We start from the raw sequence: 20,873 nt of genomic DNA, 5'->3' as shown, positions 1-20,873 counted from the left end.
AAGCAACGTTTCTCGATCAAATTTTGCGTAAAGCTAAACAAAACAAGTACCGAAACCATTGGGCTACTCAAGGGGGCTTACCGGGACCAATCTCTGTCCAGTGCCCAGGTAAAACGGTGGCACAAGTCGTTCAAGGAAGGCCAGGAGGACGTCGAAGACGAACAGCGATCTGGAAGGCCTTCGACGACGTAAACAGACGAAGACCTCTGCATTGGCCAAGATGGGGGTTCCGCTTTTAGAAAAAAATTTTTGTATAATTTGGAGTTTCATGTCTGCAGGGGTTTTCGAACCCGGACCCTATCATAACCATTCAAAGTGGTTAAACATCTGTCATTGATATGGAGATACCGGACCGTTCGGCAGGCGCACTGACGTGGGACAAAAGTATTGTGTTAAACGCAAAATTGGAATTGAAGCCATACAATTTCACATTTCAATTATTTCTTAATATAGTACATTGTATAGGCAAGAACTGTTACAAGTGTAAGTCAATAATGTGAGTAATAAAAATTAACAACTACAGTAGAACGTCGATTATCCGAAAGCCGGTCATCCGAAACGTCGGTTAACCGAAAGGAAACATGACGCCTTTTTCGGATATAAAGAATAAAAAAAGTATGTACAAATGAAATAGAAACGTTTAATAGAAATGACTCAGAGAGCGGCGCAAGGGAACGTCATGATTTTGGCATTTTCCGTGCCTTCATCGATAGCATGTTATATTTAGAACATGATTCATAGGTATTAACAGCGTTGTACATATGTACATACTTGCTTTCTGTCACGCGCTTTATGAATTTAAGTTAGTATCGCAGTTCCTAAATATAACAGCGTCGGTGGTGTTATCGTGCGCGAAACGAACGCGCATCCGACGCCGACAGTTTTGTTTGGGCAATCTCTCATTAATTTCAGGAAGGACACTCAAGTATTTATCGAGTGGTATGACGCTGTATTCATTCCAGAGGTTAAAAAACATCAGATAGAAACTGGAGACACTAGAAATGTTTTATTAGTGATTGATAATTCTCCAAGTCATCCCTTAAACCTTTCACTTGAGAGAGAAGATGGAAAATTTAAGGTGATTTTTTTGCCACCCAATGTTACCTCAGTCGTTCAGCCTATGGACCAGGGGGTGATCGAAGCCTTCCAACGTTACAACAGAAAAGCGTTGCTTTGTAGTGTACTAATCGGCCAAGAGGAAGATAAAACAATTCTTGAAATCTACAAAGGTGTTAAGTTGAAGGATGCTGTTTACATGGCAGCAGAAGCGTAGGCTTATGTCAAAGCGACTACTCTAAAGAAATCCTGGAATAAGCTTTGTCTAGCAGTTGAATCCGCGCGCTTTGTTAAACTCGGCCAAAATCACGTAAGCGGTTATAGCGCCAATTAAGAAGAAGAAGCAGTTGAATCCGAAGCTAGCCTTACATCTGAAAAACCAACAAATGAAAACTTTGTTTCAGAAATGGTTGAGTTGATGAGTTTGACGAGGATGATCCTGGCTACGAATTGTTGACAGACGACGATATAATAGCACAGGTTTAAGTTCCTGAAGATGACGACGATGAAGACGAAATTAGTGATGACATCGTCTCAGCTGAAAAATTTCCGTCCAATGAAGAAACCTTTAAATGATTTGAGACTGCTATTAAATGGTTGGGCCACCAAGGCGAATGCGATTCTATGCAGTCTTTAAAACGCCTAAGGGATTTGGCGGCAAAAAAACGAGTCTCAAAACTTAAGCAAACAAATATGTTCGACTTTTTTTTTAGATTAGTTTTGTACTATTAAAAAATGTTTAGATATATGTATTTATGTACCGTGTGTGCAATCCCTACTTAAATGTGACTATTCATAATATGTACTGTACTCTAGTGTATCATTAAAAAGCATTACATACATAATATGTATTCCTAATCCAATGACATGTTTTATTACCCTACCCTCAACAAAGAACTGGAATTTCGCAAATGTTCGTTTATCCGAAAAATCGATTATCCGAACACCCTCTGCACCAATAGTTTCGGATAATCGGCGCTCTACTGTATTCTTGAAATTTCCATTAAAACCGTAATAATATAATCCTATTATTGTATTAGTTAAAATTGTACCTATGTATGCACCTAAAATTGCATTTAGTTGCATTAATTACAATAATATTTATTTATTTATTAATTTAAAACAAACCTATCAGATCATCCGAATGACAACCCCGATTGCTTGCTGTTGAGCCAGTGGAGCTACAGATGTTTCTTACATGTATTTGTCCTCGCTATAGCAGTTGTAAATGGTATTGGTTTTGTTTTTGCTTTTTATATTAAGGGCAAAGGAAAGAAAATTACGACAATCACTCTCTACGTACATATATGGTATACATACATACATAGGTACAACATTGATGAATTGGCACACTGGTGTTATTTATGGGGAGGTGAATTGCTTTTAACAGCACTCGACTCGACTCTCATTCTACAAAGAAACGCAGACGCCGACAGACCATTTTGGTTAACGCTTGTGCCTTGGTACTCGTATTGTGCTATTGTTAAAACCGTTATTTTTGAGTGTGTTACGTGGGAGTGATCTAATAAAAACAAGAAAATATTAGATACGAGTAATATTCAAGAGTCGATAGAATGGAGTTGACTAATGTGAAAATTGATGGTGATCTTGTAAGAAAAAAATTCACTCGTAAAACTATTTACACAAAGCGTGTTATCGGGGTTTAAGGAGAATGTAATAAAGATATAAACAAAATTTTTTACCTGCTGATAAATTGTAAAATTTTTGTTGCTTTTGATTAAATGTGCCTAATCTCCGTTCTCTGCACTAAATATTAAGCTTAAATTGTCAGCATATATCTATAAATGTGTGTAATGTCTCCACGTGCAACCAATTTAGTTTTTAGTTTACATAGGTATATACACTAAAATGTACGCACAAATGTAGCGCATATGCTTCGAGTGTAGCTCAGTGTTTTATATTTCTGGAATGAAGAACCTTCTCAGAAAAATCTTTCGACATTTATAGGCGGAATAGAAGAGCTTTTTCATGGCAGAAATATATTCATATATTCGTTGGTTTACCGATCAATAGTCATATCAATAATATACACCCTCTATCAAAAAGAAAAACGAAAAACCCATTTTTTTATAATTCACAGTTTTTTGGAATGTTTTGATTTGAATGCCATACTGTGAATGGGAAATAAGTATGATATTTGGATGTAAATAATCTTAGAGTGTCTTATATTCTTATGCAGTTTTTTTTACTGCGGCAGGAAAATGAGTTTCAAACAAATGTGTAGCTGAGATTGACCTCAGTGTTACGCCTAATTAATCCTTTACCGAAACGTATCAAATATTTCAAGATTCATATATGGTTTATTCTGGAATTACGAACGACATACTGATATACTGTTCACTAGAGTCATTCCGGTAACGTAGAGCGTAGGTTGCCATGGGAATGGGAATGGCGATATAGACGATTTCAGTTGGGTACGGAAGCGTTTAGGTCCAGTTTTTCAGTGGTAGAATATCTTCGTTTCTGGTGGTGAACGAGGACAAGACGAAGTACTTTCAGTTATTAAACAAACAGATGTCACACTCACGTCACTGTTGACAATTATGATTTCGAAGTTGTAGGAGACATATTTTATCTAATAACCAGCTTTAAAACCCGTAATAATGTCAGCCTTGAAATCCAAAGGAGAATCGCTCTTGCCAACAAGTGCTACTTTGGATTACGTAGACAATTGAGTAGTAAAGGACTCTCTTGACGAACAAAATTAAGGCACCGATGAGGCATTCCTTGGAGTGTTTGAGAGAAAGATTCTGCCGAAGATTTTATGGCATTTGCATATTGGCGACGGCGAGTATCTAGGTGATAGAAAACATGGGCTGTATGAGCTTTATGACGACTTAGAATAGTGCAGCAAATAAAGCGCCAGCGGCTCCTTTGACTAGGTTATATCGTCCGAATGAATACAAACGCTCCGGTTCTAAAAGTATTCGATGCGGTACCAGCTGGCGATAGCCGAGAAAGAGGAAGGCCTTATCTGTATTGGAAAGATTAAATGGAGAAGTACTTGGCTTCACTTGATGTAACCAACTAGCACCGGTTAGCACGAGAAAGAAACGACTGGCGCCCTTTGTTAAACTCTGCCCAAATCGTTTAAGCAGTTAATGCGCCAATCAAGAAGAAAAAGAAAAAGAGAATATTAGCTGTCTTTTAGTGAACTTTTTGAATAGAGTTTAAGCCTGTAAAATGGGGCGTTTAAACTTTAGACGAACTGGTTCTACAGTGCTGATTATAACCAGAAAATATCGAAAAAGAGTGTGAATTCAATAAAGATAATAAGAAATCTTGAGTGAAAATCATTGAAGTGGAATAGGGAACCTCTCAGATGATTGCGTATCACATTTTAGTGGTGAAAATTCCTTGCATCTGACCTAAAAATATCGAGAAATTTGAAAGTGGCTACTTTTGCTCGATAATGCATTATCTCATTGGCCAAGAGTTGTGAGTGAAATTATGACAAAAATGCAAATAACTTCATTGCATCATTCATCGTATCTTATTTGCTTGATTTGGCACCCATTTATTTCCAAAATTATTCAAAATGTTGTGACCACCATCCTCAAAAAAGGACATGCCTGGTGATTTGGAAACTCGGATAATTGTGCAAAATTATGTATCGAAGCAGAAGTGTAACACAGTGTCTCCATCGTAAGCGGACACCTAAGGGGCTGAAAAAATCGTTCACTTATGAGGAAAGTGTATAAAAAGTTACTAATATGTTATGGAAGGAATACCGGGTTAGTGAGAGGTTGTTCGTTCAAGGGGAAAAAATTAAAAAAAAAAATTCCGAAAGATTTGTGACGTGTACTGAAGAAAGTGTCCACTTAAGAGAGGTGTCCATTAGGAGAGAGGAAACCGTTTTTTGATTACTAAAATTTATTTTGTATACATGTATGTAGTATATATGTTTATATATACATACATAAAATATACTTACTATATTTTGACTTTTTCACTTTTAGTAAAACAACTTAGTCGACTTAGCACTCATCTCTTTTTCAAATTCACTAAATTGCTTGCTTTGCTCGAAATATTTAACCCGAAACTTTTCTTGTAAAATATCAATGGTTTCGTGGCTTGTGTGGCACGTAGCGCCGTCTTGTTGAACATAAACGTTGTCCAGATCCATACCATCTAATTCCGGCCATAAAAAATCTTTAATCATCTCTCGATAGCGCAATCCATTCACCAATAACACCTATTATTGGAAAATCCTTTATATACAGTGTGTTTCATAAAAAAGATTCGTCTGTAAAATTTGAAAGAAAAAGTTTGAAAAGCTTTACGTTTTGTGTTCAGTTCAATACCTTGGGCGCGCTATAGTTAATACGGCGTCCACTCCCCATTGCCGTCTAAGATAGTTTGATATCGTCCTGAACAACTTTCGCTTTGTTTTTTTTAGCATAATCGGCAAACTGTTTTTATTTTAGAGATTATGTTTTCCAAATCTTCGCTTTCATTAGAGCCTATAGATTTTTAATTGGATTTGCATCCGAAGTTTTCTGCAACTGTAATTTCTTAAAAAGTTTGATCATTAATTTTGCGTTGAGATTTTGTGTGTAGATGGTCAAAGTACCGAATCCTTTTCCAGAAAAGCATCCATAGACATAGACCTTGGCCGAACGTTTAACAGACTGTTGAACAAATTGTGTGCCTTTACAGCTTTTTTCGAGGAATTCCGAACAACAAAAGATGATTAATCTGTGAAAATAACATTCGCTCATTCAAAATCTTCGTTTGCCGATACTAATCGTTTTTGAATATGAGTTTCAGCCAGAAGAGGTATTTGAAGTGTGCTTCGATTTCTGATGTCAGATTCCTTCAATTTGCGTCTTATTGCGAAAATAGAAATATCTACGCTTTTGTTTCGCTTGCCTAAGGCTTAGGGTAGGAATTTTTACGAATAAATTTTTAATGTCGCCAGTGCCAGGCTTATCATCGACATTGTCATCAACTTTCTTACAAAGTGACTTGACTTTTTTAAGTACCAGCGGCCTTGGTTGAAGACATTTTCGGGCCTTGAGAAGACTTACCAAAAACACAGACTCAAAACGCTCCTTATATATATGTAAGTACATCACTCATTGCCTTAAAAAGTAAAACCTTTGATGGTACCGATTCAAATGAGTTAAATATAGCACGCAAACTTATTTTGAGAAACACAATGTACCCAGATTTATTTTCTTGAAAATATATTTAAATTCAATTGTAAATACAAGTAAAAAGGTGTTTTTTTTTCGTAATTTGTTATGCTTCATATGGCGCTTTTAAAATAGCCCTTCGAGCAGTGGATTTGCTTACTACAATTCAATCGATTACAAAACTACGCGATAAGTGAGACATGACAAGATATTTCGAAAACAGGCAAGCTTTTTTTGAGATGCTTCTTCTACGCACAACTTTCGTTAGATTAAGTTCACCTTGGAACACCGATACAGTCAATTGCTGTTTTGTTTCCAGCTCACATGCATACCTATATCCCAGATTGATGAGCTGTTATGAGGTCATAGACGTGCTTTGAACCACAGTGGCTTATTTTCTTCAACATTTCATTATACCAATCGGCACGAGTCCTTTTGTTTTGAGCAACTGTCAAATTTTGAAGTGTCCCACGGGAACAACTCTTCTTGACGACCCAGTGTTCATACAATATTGAATGCATGCATCCCACTGATAGCACGGATACATTTATCTCGCGAAATGCCACATGACGACCTTGCGTTATCAATTTACGCGCAGTATCTATTGTCTTTGGCAATAGATGCCAGAGGGCCTTTTTAGAGGGCCTTCACGAAATTCATCCTTCAAGGATAAGTGGCCACGTTGGAACTCATTGTACCAGCATTTGACAGTGGCTAAGTGTGGTGCTCTAACGCCAAAAGTTGAAATGATTTGTTCAATGCACTCCTGTGCCGATAATGCACGTAGAAAATCATAATAAATTATCGCAGTTGTGGGCGGGATGGATTTTTCAACTCACTCAAAACGTTATATGTAAATTTATGTTAAATAGTACCAAACTTTCCTAGGTTTCTAGTGTCCAATCGGTAGTCCCAATTTGCCACCATTGTTCTCATCTTAACCTGACTTATGTTGACAATATCGCGCTGAATGTTAGCTTTCAAGTCCAGTAACTTGACGTAACACACGAAAAGCAATCCAAAGCAGACCTAAGCGGCAAATTGTCTTACACATTTCTGGAGTTAAATCGGTCATCTAGCATTTGTCTCATTAAAGTAATGATTTCACACGCTGTATGGCAAGCGAAATGGTCTGAAACCCTATAGCATTTCATCGATTGGTATTACCTACAAGGGGAACCAAATAATGGGTAACCATTCATTTATGATACATATTGGTTGTGAAAATCCAAGTGTGACTATTTGTGAAATTGCTGATACCATGACATTCGGAACCTGAGATAAACGAGTTTCTCGCAAAGATGGCATAAGATTATTAGAGGACCATTGGAAGAAGTGTATAGAAGTTGGGGAAGATTATATTGAATAAAAAAACTAGTTTTATGTATTTCAAATTTTTTTTTGTTTGTTGCTTTCTTACTTTTCAGGTTATATCTGTTCTGGTTCATTTCCGGACCTTTTCATATCAATTTCCTGTGACTTTCTTTTGGTGTCCATCTCCTGTTTTGCTCCGGCTTGCGTCATTCTCCTTTTTCCAGTCACTGCAGCTTATTGCGAATCTGCACTACTACCCACTTCCACTTCCTGATCATATCCGTCTTAAATCTACCCTTTCTCTGATCACTTCCAGTTCTTGTCAACCCCGTTTTCGGTAGCTTCCGCCTGTTGTGATCTCCACTACTATTCCCTTCTGCTTCTTATCTGCCGCAACCTGGTTATTTCCGGTTCCCGTCAACCTGGTTTCTAGTGTCTTCCGCCTGTTCTGTTAGTATCGTCGCGATAATATTATCAAAGAAAACAAATTCGAGGCGAATCTGTTGTGCTAATAGATACACTCAAATATGTAAGAGTACATACACATATAAATATAAATGTGTGTGTGTAAATATACATATCTGTGTATTTGTGTACACTTGAAAATCCAATCGTAATGAAAAAAATGCCATTGATCAATTAAGCCAATTGAATTTTTACATTAGGTAGGTAGGTAGGTAGGGTGGTTGTCGTAAGACGCACTTAGACCTTCGGCAGGTCCATTGTGATGCCACTGGAGCTTATCCTTACTCTACGTGTTCCCTCTCAAACCATCCGGTTGCTTTAATAAACGAGCAGAGCTTCGTTAGCTTTAGATGGGCTATATCCGCTACATCGGTTAAAAATGCTGTATCGAGGGTGCGCAGCCTTCTCCTAGCTAGGCTTTCACACTCACATAAAAGGTGTCTGACTGTTTCCTCTTCTTCTGTATTTAGACAGCTTCTACAGAAATCGAAGTAAGGTAGTCCTAACCTTCTAGCGTGGCTGCCTATTAAACAATGACCTGTTAAAACACCTATCATTTTTCTTATTGATTCCCTGTTGAATCTTAGCAAGATCTTCGATCGACCGCTGTTCCAGTTCGGCCATGTCTGTCTGCTTAGTTCGCAAGTTGTGAGGTTTTGCCAGATTGTATTTACCTTTTTGATGGTTTCCCTGTCTATAAGTAATTTACAAGTGGCTATAGGTATGGGTAGCAGTTCCTTATCCGGTTCGAGATCGAGCGTTGTACCGGCTCTTGCAAGTTCATCCGCCTTACAATTTCCTGGAATGTCTCTGTGGCCCGGTACCCAGATAAGGTGCACCTTGTAGCACTTAGATACGTCGTCTAGTAGTTTAAAACATTCTAGAACTGTTTTTGACGAGTGTGTTTTTGATTCCAGCGCTTTTATTGCTGCTTGACTGTCCGAGTAAATGAAGACTTCATTTGTGGATAATACTCTCGTTTTTATCTCTTTAAGCCCCTCTTTTATGGCAGTGACTTCCGCCTGAAATACACTGCAATGATCAGGTAAGCGGAATGATTGGCATACTCCGAGTTTGTCGGAGTAGACCCCTCCCCCTACTTTGTTATCCAGTTTTGAGCCATCTGTGTAGATGTTTACTTTATTTATCTTAACAATGAGCCCGTTATCCCATTCCTCTTTGGAAGGAAATACTGTGACGAAGGATTTATACAAATTGATGTCCTTGGTTCTACAGAAATCCGTTGTGTTGGGAATGCAGGGGAATTGTTTTAAAATTGAGGAGTGCCCTCTTTGGTTCGTTCTGAGTAGGCCGATTTCTCTTAGTCTGAGAGTTGCTTTGGCAGCTGTTTGCTTACCGTACTGCTCTATTGGTAAAATGTTAAGCATGATATTTAGTGCATCTGTGAGTGTGGTTCTGAGGGCTCCGCAAATGCAAAGACTGGCCATTCTTTGTACGTGTGCCATGGTTCTTTTGATGTACAATTTATCTAAAGCTGGCCACCATACTAATATGCCGTATGTTAGGATAGGTCTGACAATTGCCGTGTAAAGCCAATATACGATAGATGGGGAGAGACCCCAACTTAGTCCTATCAGCTGTTTACAAGAGTATAGTGCTATTGTCGCCCTTTTTACTCTATCTTCGACATTTGCCTTCCATGTTAGCTTTCGGTCCAGTATTAGACCTAAGTAGCGGGCCTCATCACTAAATGACAGTGCCGTTCCTCCTAGAGTCGGAGGAGTTATATTCGGTATTTTGTGTTTCCTGGTAAATAGGATTAGTTCAGTTTTATTGGGGTTGACACTTAGCCCATTTGCTTTTGACCAGTTTTCAACCATATTTAGTAAATCTTGCATGATTTCTATGAGTGTATTGGGGAATTTCCCCCTTACTACCATTGCAACATCGTCCGCATATGCTACTACGTGTTGTCCTCTCTCCTCTAGGCTCTTTAGCAATGAGTTTAGTGCCAGCACCCATAGGAGAGGGGACAGCACGCCGCCTTGAGGTGTTCCTCTGCTAACTTTTTTCTTGATCTCTGTGGCCCCTAGGATTGCGATCACAAATCTGCTCAAGAGCATGTTTTTGATGAACTTAACCAGAGCTCCAGAGATCCCGAAATCCGTCAGTGCCTTTATTATGGTATCCGGTAGGATGTTGTTGAAAGCGCCCTCGATATCTAGGAAGGCTACCAGTGTGAATTCTTTGTTATACATTGACTTCTCGATTTCTGTAACAAGTGAGTTAAGTGCTGTTTCGGTTGATTTCCCTTTACAGTACGCATGTTGTGAGATGCTGAGCTTATTAGGGCTGATGTTAGCCCTAATGTGTTCTTCTAGAATTCTTTCTAATGTCTTTAGCAGAAAGGAGGATAGGCTTATTGGCCTGAAATCCTTAGGTGTTGTGTGTGAACTTTTTCCCGCTTTAGGGATAAAGACCACTTTTACCTCTTTCCATGTTGATGGGACACTTTTCAGTTTCAGAGCGGCCTTAAATATGGCCGTCACCCACTCCATGATGTAGTTGAGTGAATGTTGTATTTGGGCCGGGAATAATCCATCTGGGCCCGGTGATTTAAATGGTTTGAACGTGTTCACTGCCCAGGTTATCCTAGTTTCAGTGATTATTTCTTCAATGTCAGAATTTGATCTTTCCGTACCATTGTCGATTACTACGTTAGATGATTCGTTGCAGGGAAAGTGCGTGTCCACTAGCAACTTCAACGTTTCGTCACTCGAAGTAGTCCAACTCCTGTCCGGTTTTTGGAGGTATCCGATGGGATTGTGTTTTTTTGAGAGGATTTTGCGCAGTCTGGAGGCCTCTGTGGTTCCTTCGATTTCTCCACAGAACTTTCTCCAACCAGACCTTTTCGCTTTCCTAACTTCTTTTTTGTAAATTTTTAGTTTACTGTAGTAGCAGTCCCAGTCTTTACTCTCCCGTGTCGCTTTCGCTCTGTTAAACTGTTTTCTGCTGTCGTTTCTTAATGTAGACAGGTCTTCTGACCACCAGGGCGGCTTTTTCTTCCCCTTATACCTACTTAAAGGGCAAGCCTTGTTTAGCGCAGTTCTACAGACCTCCGTAAGGGTTTGTACGTGTTCGTTCAATGATTCTCTGTCTTCAATAGTAATATTTTGGGAATTTGGAAGTCTTTCCTTAAGTTCCCGTTTATATATATGCCAGTTGGTCTTTTTCAAGTTCCTATTGGCGGGTGGAGCCCGTGGGTTGTTTCCCCCAAATTTAATTTCTATGTAGCGATGATCGGAGTAAGAGTGTTCATTCAGAACCCTCCACTGCGTCATCTTTCCGTAAAGGGTTTGACTTGCCAGCGTAATATCAAGAACTTCTTGTCTATTACGCGTAATAAATGTAGGTTCGTTGCCTTTGTTACACACTAAAAGCTTACTACATATAATATAATTAAAGAGAGACTCACCTCGTTCGTTTGTATCCGAGCTCCCCCATATGGTATGGTGGGCATTGGCATCACCTCCTAGTACTAGTTTGCGGTTGTGAGCTTTACAGTCTTCCACAAGGCTTCTTATTAGCGGTGACGGCAGTGGACCTGTGTCGTCTCCGGCAAAATAGAACGAGGTTAGCCAGGTGTTGCTTCCGCTCACTTCCCAGCTAACCGTCGTAGTATCTGCGTTACTGAAATTATGAATCATAAAGATATTAAGATGTACTTTTGCCATTATGCATGCTCTTTTAGTACCTTCACAATTAGTCTTATATACTTTATAACCTGGTGTCCTCAAACCGCAGATTTCGCCATTCCGTACCCAGGGTTCCTGGATGAGGACTACATCCGGCTGATCTTCTGCCAGACGATCCAGGAGGGCATGGCAGGCTTCTTTACAATGGTGTAGGTTTATCTGAAGAAGATGCATTAGCTGTTAACGTTACGTCTGGGTCTTCTTTGCTTTCGCATAAAAGTTCCCTTTCGGAATACTTACGCTGTTGTGTGGGATACTTACCCTCCCGTACGAAGTACAACCTCCCTAAGCCCATTTCTGAGCCTGAAGAGGCGTATTCTTCTTCGGTGGGCTGGTCGTCCTCGCTCATGGGCTCGATTTCACTCATGGGCTCCAGCTCCCTCATGGGCTTTTCGCTTTCCTTCGTGGCGAGGAACTCAATAGCATCCGTGTCGGTTTTGTAAATGTGGAGTTTCACCTTCACAAAACCGTACCGCAGTTGCCCGTCGCATTTCGCTAACGGTTCAATTGAGTTCTCCGTGAGGAGCAGGAGAGCCTGCATGGTGGCGCGCTTCTGCTCTTTCGATTCGTCCGCGCTGCTTTGGTTGGTGATGGTTTTGACGTATCTCCACTCCTGCGTTGGGATATCTGGATTGCAGACCCGGATGAGCTTCATAATCTCTACCGGGTCTTCGACGGTTGAAGGTAACCAAACCCTTGCTCGAGGCCTGGACGGAATATCCTTCCTGTCCACGACCACTAGCTTGGCATTTGGGTACACTTCTCCAACTTTGGAGATGGCCTCTTTGTACAGCTGAACCGATCTCTCATCGTCGCACGCTATTATTTTTATCTGGCCTTGGTGCCAGCCTAAGTCTTCGCACGCAGGCGGGGGGCCGGGGTTCTCCAGAATGACCTTCAGTGCCACTTTCGTTAGCTCGGCCTCTACCCATTTCCATTGGGCCTTGGGGATCATACCTTCAGGATGGTTCTGGTCCAGGACCCCTATGATAAAGCGGTCTTTTGCAACCTCCGCAAATAATTTTCTGGGCGTCACGCCCATTGGTTTGTGCCTTTTTGCACTTGGCTTATTCTCCTCCAAGGACCGCTGTCGTTTTGGAGCCGACTGTGTTGGTTTGAAGTCAGGGTTGAAATCAGGAATGATCGCTTTCGCTCTATCAATCGCCTCTTTCAACTCCTGAGACAATTCGCCTTCTTTTGGGTGAGTTTCGTGCACCCTCCTTAGGAGCCTGGCTGCATTTCTGCGATCCTGGTAGCTCGCTTTCGCTGGGTCTACCACCCTCACAAGCGGCCATCCTTCGGTACCGGAGCTAGCAGTAGCTGTGCTTCCGGTCGGGACCGTTTTTGGGGGCTGAATCACAGTTGATTGCCGGGCTAGTGCACCCCTACTTGTGCTTGGACCTGTGTCCAGCTCTGGTTGTGTGGCAGCTGGCCTCGCTTTCGCTGAAGTTGTCGCTGTGTGCTTTGATCGACTTATTTGGCCGATGGATGGAGTTCTATGTGAGCTCGGTGCAACCGTTGCTCTTATTGTGGAACTGTTTGTTCCTGTCGGTCTTTTCGAAGGAGGACCGATCTCCTTTTTTTTAATTGTTTTTGAAACGTCTTGCATGTTTGGACCCACGAGTGTCGGAGAAAGGATGTCCGCCCGTGCATAGCTCCGAACTACACGGGTAAGGCTAGTTATTACGGAGGGCGCCAGGTATCCGTAAGCTCCGTTCGCGACTTGGTTATTTGTTAGAAGGGCCCCAAGCCTGACAGATTCTCGGCACGGGTCGCATCACACCTTAATCCAGCCCTTCACCCCCGACCACGTTAAGAGTACTTTGGGTAGAGCTGTACTATTGAGGAGTATCGAACCCAACCCATAGTATCCTTAACTTAGCTAAGTACCTCCTATAAATAGGAAAGCTGTGGTACTTATTACCAGCTGGCACCCTCGGGGAGGGTTCAGTGGAGGATTTTCGCCAGCCATTTTACATTAAAAAGCATAAAATATTTGTCACTCCAAACCTATTAAAATATATCTATGTATGTATGTGGAAGAGTAGAATTTCTGTTTTTTAATCGGATTTGCTGTTTTTCTTGTTTTTTGTTGTTTCTCTGTAACATCCCCTTAATGTTTGGGAATAGCTGTTGAAGGGACAGTCCCTGATCGCATATAAATCTGAGAAGTTGCGATAACGTAGAGACGACTGCCGAGGGAATGTGTCCTTTGACCCGTTGACTACCCAATGCGATTTTATTGTATTCCCATGTCAACATCTGATGTTTTTATACTCTGTCACTCTGTAATTTTGATTTTATTTTTAGGCCTTCTATAATATTCCTACCATGTTAGTTTCTTTTAATTAACTGGTATTCCTAACGGAAATTTTCTATAGCGTCCGTAAAATTAAATTAATTAAATTTTTGACTTCTCCAAACGGGATTTTTTGGATGGTGCCTTCCATTCGGCACTTTGACGCTTAGTTTCAGGCTCATGTTGGAAACACCACGTTTCATCACCAGTTACAATGTTGTAAAGGAAGTTCTCGTCTTTTCTCGCCTTTTTAATAGGTCTTTCGAATGTTGAATTGTGATTATAACCAGAGCTATTTTTGGTCCTCAATTAACTTGTGTGGAATGAAACGTGCATAGATCTTTCATAAGCTTAAATGATTACTTGAATTGATAAATCGATGTCTTGGAGTTATTCAACTCCGATTCCATGAATTTCAACAATGATTTCGGTTCATTTTTGATAAATTTACGAACAATTCGATGGAGTTTTCGGCAATTACTGATTTTGGGTGGCCCGTATATTCATTGTCATTTATGTCCTCACAACCATCTCTCAAACGTGTAAACCACTCATGAATTCTGGTAAGAGACAATCATCGCCGTAAATTTTTTTCATCAATTCAAATGTTTCGGTAAACGTTTTATCGATTTTAAAACAAAATTTGATATTAGCTTTTTGTTCGAAAGTCATTTTTTTACCGGTGACACAAACATTCTGACACTTTAGACGCAATAACTTCGCTTCTACTGAACCGAATGCCACCAAGCTTTCACTGGAAGTCAGATAGGGATGTGACTTCCAACGAACCAACTCATTAAAAAGGTGGCGCCATCAAAAACATTTTTATTACGCCAGTCTTGTTTATTTTGGACTTCTCTTGGATATCTTAAAAACTAAAAGTTTCCCACAAAAGATATTTTTTCCGTTCTTAGAAGAACCACAGACGAGTACTATATGCTAATCCATGTACAAATTGTGGATATTGTCTGTACCATACCGTCTCAAGTCCAATGAATTGTTTTGGTTGGGTCGTCCAACTTTTTAATCTGCCGCTCAGAAAGTATTTGACTAACGTTGGATTTGGTCTTATACAGTTTCATAAGTCGTTCCTTAAGATGCGCCAATATTCTATATTCTTTTTCGTTTAAATAAAATTACATTTTTTCAATAAAAAATGATTTGCTGTGTTTGCGCAGAAGCATCAACAAAATGATAGATCATCTCGGGCTCATTTGAGCAGTGCAAAATTTCGATGGGTATCGGAAGAGCATCACTAGTCAACTTCGACCTCTTGCGATCTGGCTCGATCTCGAAATTTTTTGCCGAAAAGTGATACACGCATATTTTTGATCTGGTTTCGATGAAGTACCGCACGATTTTACCCAATATTTTCTTTTCATTTTGTCTTTTGCGACATATCATAAACAAACTTAACGCCTTCTTTTGCCCATATTTTATGGCCCGATAAAATGAGTGTTGCTTGCTAACTTTTTTAGCAAATGTTCTCATTTCTATGTTTTTGAGTTATTTTTCTTGAGAATTTGTTCTCAAATAAAAAAGTAGCTTTTCCAAGAGAACCTCACGGGTTTAATAAGTAATTCAAGATGGGTGGCACAGGGTGAAAGATACATATCTCACATCACCTTTAATTATTGCTTCATTCTACAATCTCACTTATTTTATTTATATTACGTTTATGTGGTAAGCGTCTAATTAAAAAGCGCATCATTCGCTGAAGTTTATAAAGGGTCCGCCATATAACTTTACGGAATTAAAAATGCTATGAAAAAGAAACTACTCAATATTTTTCCAAACTGTTTTTTTTTATTTTGAAGTACAATCCTTCCGGTTAATGATGGAACATAACTTCATTCATATGGCTGCCTCGGCTAGCCATGCACCATCCCATACGATCGGTCCAATTTTTCAACACATTTTCGATTGTATGCGGCTGTATTTCAGCTATGACATCGCGTATGTTGGTCTTCAGTGCATCAATTGTTGCTGGTTTGTTGGCATAACCCTGGTCTTTGACGGCACCCCAAAGACAATAATCCAACGGCGTCAAATCGCACTTTCTCTTACTTTTTTCGCAAAGTAACGCACATACGCTTCTTTCGGTGTTTTTCTTTTTCCCATTGCCGTACGTAATTTTCGTACACATTCTGCAACATTACCATGATTTTCAAAGTAATGTCGCAATATTTACCAGCGTTCTTTGAGCGTATACACAACCATTTTCGTTCAGCGGAAGAATAAAACTAATTTTCTGTCAAATTAGATGACAGCTAAGTGTTACCATTCTTCAAATACCTAGTTCAAATCCGTAACGATAGATGGTGGGCCCTGTATAATCAAATTTTAGTTTCTGTCTACGAAGAAAAGATCAGCACGATAGGCTGAATATATTTAATTAAAAAAATGTTCCACAGATCTTAATTGCATAAAAAGCAAATTTCCAAAAATTACCGTTACAAATAGTGTAGAGTTTTCGAATTCAGAAAAAAAATGTAGCTTAGTAGCTGAACTCGTATTGAGGTTAAATTTAAAAAATATCATAATTATAAGCATGTGTTAATTAAAAGAAAAAAAAGCAAATAACAGGCCTATTCCGAATTCCCGATATAAATTGCTGGTGCCAAACATAATGACTCTCAGTCAACTTAAAAGGGGGGAGAAAGTGTATCGTATTGTTTTTCAACTCGAACCAGAATGCAGTCCCGATAAATGTGTGAACAAACTGTAGGCGTTTATAGGAATAGTAACTATTTACAATTGAAAATCTAGTTTAGGAATATATTTGCTTTGTAAATCAATATTTATACGTGAGTAATGTAGATCTAGGGAAATTCAACTGCCTTTTATATTCAATGCAAATATACGAGTATGCAGTTGCGTACAAAAGGAAAGCTCATAAACTACATATTATATATAAGTATATGGTCATTGGAATTGGTACCTCCCCGGGAATATGCAAGTTTTTTAAATTAATAATAACAGATATTCAATTGCTTGTGGTTTTTTTTATTCATTAACGTCTAACAAAATTCAGAACAAACATTTAAGAGATTAATTCAAACCTACATACAAGTACTTTAGAATATTTAAATTTAAAAAAGTGTACTTATAGTACAATAAATTTATAAATATAAGAAACCATTAAATTGTTAAAAATATCTACAAGTTAAATTAAATTTTAACGAAATTAATAATTATAAAACTAAAGTAACTAATATTTACGAAGTATTAGTTTGATTTGTTACATATAAAGGAATTATTTACTTGCCTTTGAAATACCTGTTTGGCCCCAGTTAGGTTCAAATCAAAAAGGGTTGACAGATAATTATAGTCAGACAACGTTCTAACGAGTAGCGCATTAGCACTATATAATGTCCTACTAAAGCCAATGCGGCCGACGTAGCCGAATGGGTTGGTGCGTGACTACCATTCGGAATTCACAGAGAGAACGTAGGTTCGAATCTCGGCGAAACACCAAAATTTTCTAATATCGGTCGCCCCTCGGCAGGCAATGGTAAACCTCCGAGTGTATTTCTGCCATGAAAAAGCTCCTCATAAAAATATCTGCCGTTCGGAGTCGGCTTGAAACTGTAGGTCCCTCCATTTGTGGAACAACATCAAGACACACCACAAATAGGAGCAGGAGCTCGGTCAAATACCCAAAAAGGGTGTACGCGCCAATTATATATATACATTTTTGTCTGTCGTTCCAAGATTTTTCGCATTGGCTTTATATATATATATATTATATATATACAAAAGATATAACAAAAAAGATATATACAAAAAAATATAAGACAAAAATTCCTGCAAAGAACATTAAACTGTATTCTTTCTAGAAGAGCCGGGCAGTAAATTTCGTCATTAACGAGATCAAAGATAAATGATACTCTAATGAAAAAGACTAATCAATCAACAGCGAGATTTGTAAGATGATTGCGGGCCTGAGAAATTGAATGAATGTATATTAACAAAAGCGAAACATACAAAGTTTTTTTGAATCCTCTCCACTCGATTTATATGGACTGCATGATATGGTCTCCAAATAGTTAATTTGGACCGAACAAACGCAGAATATAATATCTTAAGTGTGTATAGAGAATTGGAAACGGCATAATTTAAGAGCGTGATATCAATGAGCCTTGAATCAAAGAAAACCCCTAAATCTTTAAAGAAATCAGACGAAGCAAAATATGTATTATTAATATGATAAGAGGTATTATAATATGTTCACATATAAGTAGATGATCTACTTTTTCGTGCTTAACTCCCAATCTTAAATTAAAAAGCGAGCTTACCCATACTAAATTTCTCTCCCGAAATCTGAAATTATAAAATAATCTTAGATTATTACCATACACTTTTACATACAACCCTGTGTTTTCTGTGTTATCGATAATTATTTTTACGACTGTAAAGAGAAACGTAGGCATAATTGTAATAAAATTTTTGTTAAAAATTATTAATTATGCATTCATATTACAGAGCAAAGCGCACGTCCATAGCCGCTTTGGCCCGTTGTTGCTTATTATAAAATGTAATTACGAATTTCACATGCGTATTACTGGCATAATTTTTTGAAACCTCAGTAAACGTCGTTTACGGATTTCCTCCACCTGTTTATTACTAGTAGCAAATTGCGCTATTAAATTAACTATTCCTTCTCCTTATCTTTTCTTCACATCGTTAATAATTAAACAAACCAAAAACTCCAAAATATTCAACCAAAGTAATTTCTATGAAGAAAAACCTGTCAAAACTGTATTGACAGTTGATTGTCAATTTTGCAGGTAATCTGCCATATGTTTACAGGTAGATTAATTTCGTGGATTTATTGGTAATTACTTTAGTTATTAAAATTGTATGGGAGAAGTCCGTGTAGATCGCGTCAATTTGGTATCCACTTTGGATTAAATAACAAATATAAATAATAATTAAAGGATCTTTTAAAACTTAAACTACTGGCACTAAGAAGAAAAAAGAAATAATCATGTGGTCATTAAAATAGGTACGAAATTGAAATAGACACGATACAAAAATAAGTTAGTGATTTATTGTAGTAAAAAAGCTGTTTAAATTATTGAAGTTTATTTAATCAATAACCGCTATGTCCACCATGGCTGTTAATAACTTTTTGTATTCCATTTTGTATATACAGTACTCCCTGGATTATCCGTTTCTCTGTTATCCGTCACCTCTGTTAACCGTCCCCGTTTTAAGATTTTCCACAATACATATTGCAATAATAGTCATGAAACGGTCGAAATCATGTTGGAACAAAACTCCTCGCGCAATACTTTTGTTTTTCACTTTATTCATTGATTTTCTTTTGTTTTCGTTCGCTCGATAGAAATGCGTGTGAACGCAGCAGAGCAAAGTAACTGTTATTTTGTCCATTCTACCCAAAACAAATTCTTGGAATTCTTCTTCGATGTGACATTCAGTACAATGAGATTTTCAGTTTGATTTGAATTTCATGATGAGCAGACATTTAAAATGGAGCCTTCAACAACAAAAAAAAAAATACCGAAGCGTAAACGTGTAGCGGTGACTATTGAAACGAAATTAAAAATTATTGATGAAATAGAAAAAGGTTCAACAATTGTTTCATTAAGTGAAAAATATGATATTCCACGCACGACGATTCAAGATTTTAAAAAAGATGCCACTCAAATCAAACAATATGCTGCGTCGATGGAATCTTTGGGAGGTCGGTCAAAAAAACGCAAAACGATGAAAAAGGCATTAAATGAAAAAGTCGATGAAGCATTATTCTTGTGATTTAATCAAATTCGGAGCAAAGGCGTTCCATTATCTGGTGAAATATTGAAAGAAAAGGCATTATTTTTTAATGAAAAACTAGTAGGTCCGAAGGATTTCAAAGCTAGCTCAGGTTGGTTGTATGGCTGGCAAAATCGACATGGCGTGAAGGAAGTTTCGATACAAGGTGAAAAGATGAGCTCCATAGGTTCCAACGAAATCGAAAAATACACAAAAAATTTCAAACTTTTCGTCGAAAATCATGGTTTTACCCGTGAGCAAGTTTTCAATGCTGATGAAACGGGTCTGAAATATAAAGCACTCCCAAAAAAGACACTCGATTTTTGTGTGAATAGCTATGCACCTGGATGGAAAATGCAAAAGCAACGAATAACATTGATGGTTAGCGCAAATTCAAGTGGTTATAGGCTCCCATTAGTTGTAGTTCATACGGCTAAACGTCCCCGTTGTTACACAAAATCAAACATGAATTCTCTTCCTGTGGTTTATTATGCTCAAAAGAATGCTTGGATGGATCAAACGATTTTTCGCGACTGGTTCATGAACAGTTTTGTTCCAAATGTTCGAAATTATTTAATGTCGGAAAGATTATCACAGAAAGCAGTTTTGGTTCTGGATAATGCCCCATCACATCCAGATGAAGATTTAAAAAGTGATGATGGTAATATTTTTTGTTATATCCTGCCACCGAATTCAACTGCAGTTCTACAACCCATGGATCAATCAGTAATTGAAACTGTAAAGCGTCGATATCGGAAAAAATTTATTCAGGACCTCGTTTCGCAAGAGAATATTTATTTGGCAGATTATTGGAAGAATTACAACATTAAAAACGCAATTGATAATGTAGCTGATTCATGGTCTGAGTTATCGTCGACAACATTGGAAAAATGTTGGAACAAACTATGGCCAAATACAGAATCGCCTTCGAATAACAGTGACGATGTCTCACAGGCTGATGTTGTGACTAGTACATCTTCTGCTTTGCCATTGGAAAATAGTGAAACGATCAATGAATGGTTGAATTGTGACGAAAATGATTGTGGTTATGAGCTTTTGACTGACGAACAAATAATTAATGAA

At 38.4% G+C, this 20,873-nt stretch overlaps 1 protein-coding gene across 1 annotated transcript in view; it reads left to right on the top strand.

The window, feature by feature from the left end:
* The first annotated feature begins 2,454 nt into the window (after nt 1-2,454).
* LOC129235504 (solute carrier family 23 member 2) overlaps nt 2,455-20,873 on the top strand; it is a 36,691-nt gene continuing 18,272 nt past the window's right edge. The window contains exon 1 of the mRNA XM_054869383.1: nt 2,455-2,666. Within this exon, the coding sequence (XP_054725358.1) occupies nt 2,631-2,666 (36 nt within the window). The 5' untranslated portion in view covers nt 2,455-2,630. The remainder of the gene's footprint in view (nt 2,667-20,873) is intronic.

This window comes from Anastrepha obliqua, chromosome 1, assembly GCF_027943255.1.
Source record: "Anastrepha obliqua isolate idAnaObli1 chromosome 1, idAnaObli1_1.0, whole genome shotgun sequence".
Lineage (NCBI taxonomy): Eukaryota > Metazoa > Arthropoda > Insecta > Diptera > Tephritidae > Anastrepha > Anastrepha obliqua.
This window is presented reverse-complemented; position numbering and strand designations above follow the sequence as displayed.